This window comes from Labeo rohita, chromosome 21, assembly GCF_022985175.1.
Source record: "Labeo rohita strain BAU-BD-2019 chromosome 21, IGBB_LRoh.1.0, whole genome shotgun sequence".
NCBI lineage: Eukaryota > Metazoa > Chordata > Actinopteri > Cypriniformes > Cyprinidae > Labeo > Labeo rohita.
The window spans coordinates 18,234,759-18,245,931 of NC_066889.1; the positions used below are offsets into that span (position 1 = coordinate 18,234,759).

The 11,173-nt window shown below is 34.5% G+C and overlaps 1 protein-coding gene across 1 annotated transcript in view; it reads right to left on the reverse strand.

The window, feature by feature from the left end:
* The window catches only part of si:dkey-247m21.3 (5-hydroxytryptamine receptor 4), a 34,485-nt gene extending 23,664 nt beyond the window's left edge, over positions 1-10,821 (reverse strand). The window contains 5 exon segments of the mRNA XM_051092828.1: positions 1,202-1,355; positions 2,711-2,911; positions 5,465-5,596; positions 5,685-5,779; positions 10,685-10,821. Coding sequence (XP_050948785.1) covers positions 1,202-1,355; positions 2,711-2,911; positions 5,465-5,596; positions 5,685-5,713 — 516 coding nt within the window. The 5' untranslated portion in view covers positions 5,714-5,779; positions 10,685-10,821.
* Positions 10,822-11,173: the final 352 nt, after the last annotated feature.

An 11,173-nucleotide genomic window follows, 5' to 3' on the forward strand; every position in this document is an offset into this window, starting at 1 on the left:
TTTTGGTAACTTTTATTTTACTGATTTATCACCTAACGTCCTGACCTTTTCAGCTACATCTAACAAATAAATTCATACAACAGAATTTTATACAACCAGTTTTCACAATTTTTTATCTCACAATTCTGACTTTTTTCCTTGCAACTGCGAGTTTACATCTTGCAATTCTGACTTTTTTCTAAAAATCTAAGAATTGCGAGATATAAAGTCAGAATTTACGTGATATAAACTCGAAATGGTATAAACTCGCAATTCTAAAGAAAAAAGTCAGAAATATGAGATAAATGTGCAATTCTGACGAAAAAAAAGATTTTGAGATATAGATAGAGATATAAACTCGTAATTGCGAGTTACAAGGTCAGAATTGCGTGATATAAAATTGAAATTGTATAAACTCGCAATTGTGAGAAAAAAAGTCAGAATTGTGAGATATAAACTTGCAATTCTGTGGAAAAAAATTCACAAGTGTGAATGCCTCATTCATTTATTCATTCATATAAACTCCCAATTTACATTTTTTTCTCAGAATAGCGTGATATAAACTCGAAATTGTATAAACTCACAATTCTGATTAAAAAGTCAGAATTAAGAGATATAAACTCACAATTCTGACAAAAAAATAAGTGTCATGTCTTTCAGAAAGTACAAAAGCAATTACATGAAATACAATTTTTTCTAACAATGTAAGTTTATCACTTTAAACCAATTTAATGCATTCTTTCTCAAAACTACAAAAATAATTTATTAAAAAAATTCGAACCTCAACCTTTTGAACAGTGGTATAATCTGCTGAATTCATATTCATATTCGTTCATATTCATTATTTTCCAATAATATAATGTTAAACTGGGCACATTTTTATAGTTAGTTATATTGAAAAAGTTTCAACTCAGGCCATTTTAAAATGGATTTCTATGGAGACAGGAACATGAAAGCACCCAAACGGAAGTTAGAATCCTTCATGGCGCCGCTCATTGGTTAAATAAAATAATTACATTTTTGAATTGTTACACATATCTGTAGCATTTTTTGCACCCTGTATTTGTGGCAAATGCCCCTTTTTTATTTTATTTATTTATTTATTTATTTCAAAAAAATTGTTTTGCAATTCATCCAACACAGATCTAGCAGAGAGTAATTACTTAAAGCGTATAAAACATCAGAATAACAAGACGAACGCATCCAACAACTCCTCACTTACAAAGCTCTCAATTCCAATGGTATTCCAACTTTGCATGATGGGAAGAAAAGAGATGAAAATGGGGATGACCCAGCATCCAACCAGCATCAGTGAGACTCTCACAGGTGTCATCTTGTTATTATAGACCAGAGGCTGACAGCAAATCGCATAGTACCTGTCCAAGAAATGCAGATATTTCAAAAATGATTCATGGAAGCTGTCTGGCAGTACAGTATCTTTCTTATTCAATGCGTCCCTACATACTGTACTTTCTCATAACCCAAATGATTCTGCTGATCTTTCCTAGAAAAGCTAACGCTGTGAATTACATGCAACCAGAAAATATGCTCTCACTAGAGACTGTCGTGGCAAAGACATCATGAGTCACGGGAATCATACGGATGGAGAAAGAACTTGGTGACACAGTGGGATAAACAGAATTTGTTGTTTGAAAGAGAAAGAGAGAGATAGAGAGAGGCTTTGAGAGACTAAGAATGAGTCATGTTACTGCCATATGGACCAGGTGCGGTGCATAAATCACAGCTGCTCTCTTACAGGCCAAAAGAGCTGCGGTCTTCCTAATGGATGCATGAGAAAATTTGCATACGTAACGCAGCAAATTACAGATAATTAGCTGACACGCTGACAAGCCCCTGGAGTTAGCGTCAAGACATAAACTATGTGTTTCTTTTTTTGTGCATACATTTTTGAACGTACAGTTCACTCTGTGAGTGAATCGTAGTACATAAAACACATCTTTGCAATCAAAGAAACATAACAATTAGGAACTGGACAAAATATAAATTAGACATAACAACACAGGCCGGACATCATTTTTGTATATAGCACAGCAGGCTACCAGAAAAACATTGTAGCACATTGTAATTTGGTTACGCGTGATTACAGGGCTTAAACCTTTCAGAGCGCCTCTGGACGCCAACATGCAAATCCTCCAGTTTAGAGGAAAAAAAGTAAATAAATTGTATAAATAAATCTTTTTTTTTGCATTCACTTGATGAAAAATCCAATAAAAGCAGTAATGTTGTGAAATATTATTAAAACTTTAAATAACAGATTTTTATTTTAAAATGTAATTTATTCCTGTTATGCAAAGCTAAATTTTTAGCATCATTACTCCAGTCATCAATGTCACATGATCTTTCAGAAATTATTCTAGTGTGCTTAATTATTTTTGGTGCTTAATTTGTAATGAACTTCCACAATATTACTGTTTTTACTGTACTTTTGATCAAATAAATGCATCCAAGGTGAGCTTAAAAGACCTCTTTACAAAAATCTTAACTATTCTAATTATTGGATCAGTAGTGTATATATACATAAATATATAAAGAAAAATGTATCATCAAATCTAGTAAACAAAACTGCTAAAACAAAACTATTATGTGCATGATGACATGTTCTAATTTAAGAGCTCTTTTCTCAATATTGCCATGGCAACGCAAGCAGTTTTCTGTGTAGAGCAACATTAGTCATTTTTTGTTTCTATATTAGCTTCACAAATGCACTCACCTGTCTAGTGCAATGCAGCACAGATGCAGAATAGACGCAGTGGTTAGCAGCACATCCAGTGAGGTACGGATCAAGCAGAACGTCTCTCCATAGCTCCACCGACCTGTGGTCAGCTCTATGGCTGCCAGGGGCATCACAACAAGGGCAACTAAAAGGTCTGCAAATGCCAGTGATACAATGAAGAAGTTGGTCTTCTTCTTCCTAGATACAGAACAGTAAATAAACAAACAATAATGTTAATAAAAATGAGTTCACTGTAGAAAATATTTCAGTTTCTATACAGAGAAAACACTCACGTTTAAGCTATGTACACTGTGTGCAGAATTATTAGGCATGTTGATATTCTGGTCATATTTTTTTTTCCAAACACATTTTACCAATTCCAAACCACATCAGTCTTAATAACTACTGTTAATTTTGTATTTAATCATTTATATGTGATATATAATTGTCTGTGAAGGCTGGAAGTGAAAAACTCCCTATATTCAGGTGTGCATAATTATTAGGCATGTTTTCTTTTACAGATAAAATGAGCCAAAAAAGATATTTAACCCAGACTGAAAAGTCCAAATTATTAAATGCCCATGAGAAGAATGCAATACTAATGCATTACAAGAATTTGCAGTACATTTTGGGAGTTCATGTTTAGTCTCCTATCCTGAAAAGTCTGACTTGCAGAGATGGACTAAAATGAATTCCTAAAACTTACTGCCAGATTTTGGAAGATAAATTCTTGAATCAGAGGTACAAGAGGATGTGATGCTTGTCCTTCAAGAGTCACTCTCAACTTATCTGTCTATAAAGCCTATAAAAAAAAAAAACTGTCTTCATGTATTTCACAACACGTCAGCTTGTTATTCTTATTAAGTCAGGGGCATTTTTTAGGATTTTTTACCAAGCAAAGTCTCTGAGAACCTGACACATTGTACTTCTGAAGACTCCAGGTAGGTTGCAGTTCTGGAAAATGGTGGCGCTGGAGACTAAACGGTTCCTGATGGTGTCACACCTAACTCTTCACCTTAATTCCTAATTCTTTTGCAGTTAACATGCATCTTTCCTTCTCCACCTGTTTTTTCTGACCATGCAGACTTAACAAGCATTTCGCTGTCCAATGGTCAAGCCTTAACTTTGCAAACTCTTGTAATGCATTAGTATTGCATTCTTCTCATGGGCATTTAATAATTTGGACTTTTCAGTCTGGGTTAAATATCTTTTTTGGCTCATTTTGTCTGTAAAAGAAAACATGCCTAATAATTATGCACACCTGCATAAAGTAAAGAGCTTTTTTTACAATTTACCAGATTGTCCGACCTCCTCACTCACTTTCTTCCAAGCAAGATCCTTTTTATTCCGGTTTCTATAAAAGTACGAAGATGCATCGTACAGCTCCGGGTATCCATATGCAGCGACGTTGATTTTGTCCTCTATTGTTTTTTCGGATTTCTGTTCCTGATTGGTAAACGTGGCATGAATATTCGCCAAAGTTCAGATATTTCAATTCGCGCAAATCACGCGTTAGCGCGTCAAATGCCCGAAACACTCAATTCGCACAAATCGTGTCGTAGGATGTCTATCACGTCTTTGCATTGACTTAACATGTAAATCACTCGCGTCTGGTGTGAACACACCATGAGGGAGTAACAGCAAATGTGACATCTTTTTCTGTTCTAACCAATGTAATCAATATCTCTATAATTGTTCCTCTTTTGTAAAGTCAAAAAAATGCTATCATGGTTTTTTCTTGCTGTTAGAGAAAATTAGAACAGGAAAAGTAAAAAAAAGATCCATTTCAACTTACTATGGAAAATATGTTGCAAAAATACATAAAGAAAATATCCAAGCATCTTTAAAACAAGATAAATTTATTTGAGAAACAACACTCTTTTTAAAGGAGACATCGGAGGCCCATTTTCCACAAGTGTGTATGATTCTTTATGATTAACATGAAATGTCTGCAACATACTTTGGTTAAAATTCCTTAGTGGTCATTTAAAACAACACCCATTTTACCTTGTCAAAAACAGCTCTATTCACAGCGACCCGTTAGGTGCATGTCTCTTTAAATGATAATGAGCTACTGCTCACTCCACCCCTCTCTTCCGTTTTTTGTTTATTTGGTGGCGTGTTACCATCAAAAACAAAACGAATCCACTACATCCTCAGTGGCTCTGATGTCGGGACACCTGCTTTGCTTACCAGACATTGTTGCCCCTACAGCTGCTTGAGCACAGAGAAAATGGTGAACAGCGCACAACTGGCTGAGGGGTGGAAATATGCTAATACAGGACAGTCCGTCAGTGGTCGTGGGCGACTTGACAGTTGGGACTGTTTAGGTTTTTTGGAGGTTAAAAAAAAAGAGTGAATAGATTTTTATCATTGTAGGGTGGTTTTGTCCACACACTGCTAAGACACATTTATATGGAAACACCATGTAAAAGTGAATTTTGCTTCCAATTTCCCCTTTAAAAAAGATTGTTCAAACACGCCCCCCATCTGCCATTGGTTGGAACAACAGATGGCCACGCCCCAAACACACGCTATTGGTTGAGCCATTGTTGCTATGTGGGGCTGGTCAAGATTCTCAAACAAACTGAACAATGTTTTGAAAACACTAAAGAAGCACAGTGTTACGTTTTTGTAACATTAACCTACAAATCGCTACCTTTAAATATCTTAAGCTTAATTTATATGTATTTTAACATGAAAATGTACACTGATAGAAGGAATTTGAATGTAGATATGAAGCAGCATTACCTTAGCTGTCTGTCTTTACAGAGAGCCACCATTACAAGCAAATTACCAAGAGCAGTCAGTATAATGATGGTCACCAAGACGATAGACAGTGTTATCTTCGAAGTGTGTTTAGACACGACTTGATCCACTGAACTGTAGACAAAAATATGCAGCCAATTACACATAAACAGCCAAGATAAATACTTATATATGTAGTCAAATATTCTAAGGTGGTTCTTACTCGTCCGCTGAGTCTGATGCTGTGGCCATCACTGGTCATCTGTATGGAAGTGGTCAGATGGGGTTTTGTTCACACAAGACAATGCAGTCCCTCTCCTGAGGGACAAACACAACTGTTTCGTGTTCTCACATCCCAAATTCAATCATATTCTTTCAGCATGAGCTTCAAAGTGAGAGCACTGAGACTAAACCATCAGCACGTTTATAAATGAAACACAGGCTTGTGGGATATAACAAATAAATACGAGCCATGATGAATGTCTGACCGTCTTCCTTTCTAAGCAAAACTACACACTCACAAGGACTAACCACTGCATGCTGTCGATCCGCATTTTGTTTGATAAATCATCCTAAAATATATGAAGTATTAAAGGGATAGTTCACCCAAAAATTTACTTACCTTCATGGCATTCCAAACCTGTAAGACCTTTGTTCATCTTAAGAACACAAATTAGGTTATTTTTGATGAAATCCAAGAGCTTTCTGACCCTGCATAGACAGTAATATGTAACTAACACATTCAAGGTCCAGAAAGTTAGCAAAGACATCATTAAAATAGTCCGTGAACGCACTGCGAAGACTGTTAGAAGAGAAGAAATTCTTGAATAAAGTTGTTGTTTTCTTTGTGCACAAAATTATTCTCGTAGCTTCATAATATTACAGTTAAACGACTTAAGTTACATGGACTATTTTAACAATATTCTTACTACCTTTCTGGGCCTTAAACATGTCAGTTGTGTTGCTGTCTATGCAGGGTCAGAAAGCTCTCAAATTTCATTAAAACATCTTAATTTGTGTTACAAAGATGAACGAAGGTCTTACAGGTTTGGAACGACATGAAAATGAGTAATTAATGACTTTTAATTTTTGGGTGAACTATTTAAAATTCCTAATGAACTATGTGCAATGCAATATGTCTAAAATGTGCAAATTTGAGTGGAATACTACATATGTTAATTTTTTAATGTATTAGCAGTATTCGTGAAATAAAACCATTGTAGCTTGCTTCCTAATCTAGTTGTTTAATAAACCTAGCATATTACAATTATTACAGCTACACTTAATATATTTTTAATATATTTAGAATTACGTTATGCATTTAGCAGTTTTAATATAACTTTCCTCACACCTTACAGACTTAATAGATGTTTTTGCATCCACATTTCTGATTTGATGTCACACAGGGTGAACTTGAGCCTTACTGATGGTGCTGTGGGGTACATAAAACAAAAAAAGGTCGAAAACCACTGGCTTAAATTGGAGTCATATGTCTTATTATACCCTCAAAACACATCAAATATTGAAGGCGAGACATTGAAGATAGAAAAACTTCAGCTCAAAGTGCATGCACTCCATCATCACACTGTTAATACCCACAGTGGCCAAATCGCACCCTGTGCCTGTGGCGCTGGAGCCATAACTCACGCAGAAGTGGAGAGAGCTCTCACAGAGTAAACACTGGAAGCGTGTGATGTATTTGCCCAGCTGGGAGGCTCAAGTGGGTATTACAGAGACAGCTTGGACACTTCTTTCCTGTTCGGTTGCTTTCGTTTGGGTTTCAAATGAGCCACATGGTTATTATAGGCCTGTATCAAACACACTGAACAAAACAGGCTATTCTAAGAAGCACAACAGAGAGGACAACTGATTTACACATGATTCTTGTGTAGGACAGAGTAACAGGGTCATTCGACAAAACAGGTGCCACCTGTTGCCTGATATACGTGTGGATAAATACATTTAACAATAACCATCTGAAGGCAGATTTTACTATGCTTCAACACTAAAGAGACATAGTGATGTAAAAAAACATAAGATAATATGCAGGGATGCACATAAGTGGTGCGCGAACAAAATAGAAAAATGCATTGTGTAAATAAGTTCAGACTGCTGTATTTTTATTTAATACTCGTTTCTATTTTCAAATATAATAGTATATAGTTACAGTATATTTAGTGAGTCACACTATGTACACAATGTGATTATATGAGCCCATTCTACAGAATTGGTGCAAACTGCTGTCCCACAACCAAAAAACACATTTAAAAAGCGTTTAAGTATTCAAATCTTAGATGTTTACTAAGATCATTTTATTATCTATTGAAACCCACAATAATATGTAAATTATTAGTAAGCTTAATATGTATAAAATCATCATTTATTTGATGCTTTCAGTTGGGAGGTGGCTGTCCCAAACCATAACCCCTAAATTTCAACTTATGAAAATGATATTGAAATAATTTTTGCATTTTATTCCATTGTTGTTTTTAATGTCACTACCAAAACAGTCACGAGCGAAACATTTGGTAAAGTTGTGGTAGTGTGACATCTTTGTGTTTTTTGGGTGTTATCCCATACATTTTTCACTACCATAACAGTCACAACCGAAACATGTCATCATTGTTTCGGTAGTGAAAAAAGTGGAACACATAATCCTTTATTTGGGGGGAAATAAACAAAACTTTAATACAGTTTTGCAAATTTTTTTGTATTTTAGTATGTTTTGTGTAGTGCTTTTGTTTGTGGGTCAAAATTCTGTAATTTGATGTGGTCACTACCAAAGCATTACTGTCACTACCGAAACATGGGATGTTTTGTCAGAAATAAGACGTTATGATAGTTTTTGGTTCAATGTATATTTAAACTAATGAATCCTTAAGTTTGATATCAGTGTGATTAACTTTTTGCCTTTTATAAAAAAAGTGGATTCAAAATACAACAAATTTCATAAATCACACTTGAAATATTGTTAAAATTGTAATTGTTATTGATTTACCTCTGAAAACGTTTTAATAAAATAGCAAAAAATATATTTACAATGCAGATGTAAGCAAAATCATAATAGGTCAATAGAGACCCTTCTTATTAAAGTATATATTATTGTGTTCCAGTAGTGACAAATTTGGGTAGAGGACAAATATTGCAATATGAAAATACAATATGAGAATTAACTGCAAAATTACTAGAAACATGTACCTTGGATATTATACAATTTGCATACACACAAAAATTTTTTCAAGATGTTTCCAACTCTGATTCGCACCAATTCTATAGAATGGCCCATATATGAGAAATATATAAGATAAAAATTATATTTCAACAATTTTATTTTCTCTTGCAAAAGTGTTCACCCAAGAAACTTTGCATTGAAAAACACAATTTCTCAGAGAATATGAAGGTCTGAAAGCATTGAATTATTATTTTAATTTTTATAATAATTATTTTGTATTGGAATTTTAATCTAGCATTTTGTTTTTATATAGTTTAATTGGCATATTGTATTTATAAATCCTTAATAATGTCCCTAGTTTGTGCTTCAATCCTGTTAGCATCATACAATATATTCCCAGTTATAAAGCACTATTATTTCTTAATCAAAATTAAAGTTTCTTCCACTTTATCCAAAATTTTGTAATGTTTGTCAGTAGGGGACAATCTTAAAATGTCAACCCTGTTACCATGATTTTGTATAGTAAACAACTGACAAATGAAAAGTATTAATCTGTAAACATTACTGCTATTACATTATATTAGAAGGATCTTTATTTTAAAATCTTGAGTACAAGGCTTGTCAAATTAAACTGTAACTTCAACTCTGTTACCCTGAATCTATTCAATTATGATATCCCAAAATGCATGCATTTAGCCTACGACACCACAATGCAATTTGCTGACTCTTTTTCTAACAGATTTTTCTTTCTTGTAAAATCAAACTGGGACAGGCACCCGTTTCATCAAATGACCCAAAAAGACAGCTGATTTGACGTACAAAGCTGATGTCATGTGACACGACACTAACTTCCACTAATCTTGTCTCATAAGATCTAAGAGTTCACTATTCCCTTAGCACAAGGGATTTCAACCATGTGAATCCTATAGATCCGTCTAAATAAAGAACATCTGGAATCTGAACACTCTTGTTTGTATAAATGCATTAACTAAACTGGTTTGCACAATATGAACTTCAAACTCTATTTCTGAATAAACATTCCTAATGAACATGTTATGCTTGAAACCGCACCCAAAAACGTGAGGCATCACAATTGAACATATTACAATGCAATAGGCAGCTCTATAGGAGCTCTATAGGTTTCAATAAGAATGTGCTTCAACAAACACCCACAACTCTTAGCAAGTTATTGTCACTGCGATATTTACTGGTGGCAGCTTCTCTGATTTGATCAGTTTTCTTAAGTTTCTCTTATACCAAGCAAAACATGTTAACGTGACATAACTGACATAATGAAAATAATCTGCACTGTCAAACCCTCTAATAACTGATTTCAACACCTTCCCACACAACGTCTTTTTTCATTTCATACCACCCGGAAAACTGAGTGGCATTTGCATTTAAATAAATCACAACCTGTAGTGACAAGAAAACATAAGCCATGAGCTGCTCACAAGTTATGAAAGTGACATTTACACACAATGATAAAACCCATATGGGAGTAACACAAATGTAGTGGTCTTAAACACATTTATCTTGTAGTTATTATGAATGTATATGAAATATATGAACAATAACAATATGTAAAATGAGCTTTGATGACAAAAACATACAATAACATAGATCTTATTTTACATTATCTGTCTGAAAAGGATTCCACAAAGTTTTTGCTCATCATAAAATTAAATAAAAACAAAAAGACTAAAAGCTATAATGTTCACAGCCTTGATACGAATCAATCCCAGCTGTAAGTTTCATATTTGCAGGCAAATCCTCTAAAATCTGACCAGTGAACAAAGACATTTTGATCCTCTCTAACTGAAACTAAGAATTCCAATATTTCCCATTGTAAAAATGCAAAAGGACTAATATGGGATCTTATTACTTGGTGCAATTAAGGAAAAACAATACAATTATAGTTATTACTATTATTAAAATATGTTAAAACATTTATGAACAGTACTTCATGGTTTTTTCAATAACCTGTTGCACATTTTGACACTTGAAGGCATTTAAGTGGAAGACAGCATCATTGAGATAACTTTACTCACCCCGGGGCTCCGTGTTTCAGACGTCTTTGTGAATCCACACGTGTTGCTATAAACTGTCATATTCCATCACAGTCATTTGGAGACTGAAGTGCTCTTCTCTGCACTGTGTCACAGTCAAACAACTGCAGTAAGCAGCAGATCATCTGTTGATGTAAGTGTACCGGCTCTCCGAGTCTCTGCCTGATCAACGCACATGAGTCTGAAACAAACCACAACAGAGCAACAGCGCCACCCGGTGTTTTACCTCACAAAATAAAGACCCATCGAATGTGCAAAGACTCTTTGTATAAAAATGAACCGTATATACGTGTAATATTCACTAATTTGCAATATTCACTCAGGAAAAAGGTACAAAGCTGCCTCTGAGGCGCAGCGTTAGCTAAAAGCTAACAGGTATAGGCTATCCGTGTACTATTTTTACCCCAAATGGTAATATTTGTACTTAAAAGATACATATTAACACCTGAAGTGTACATTTTGGTACCGCCC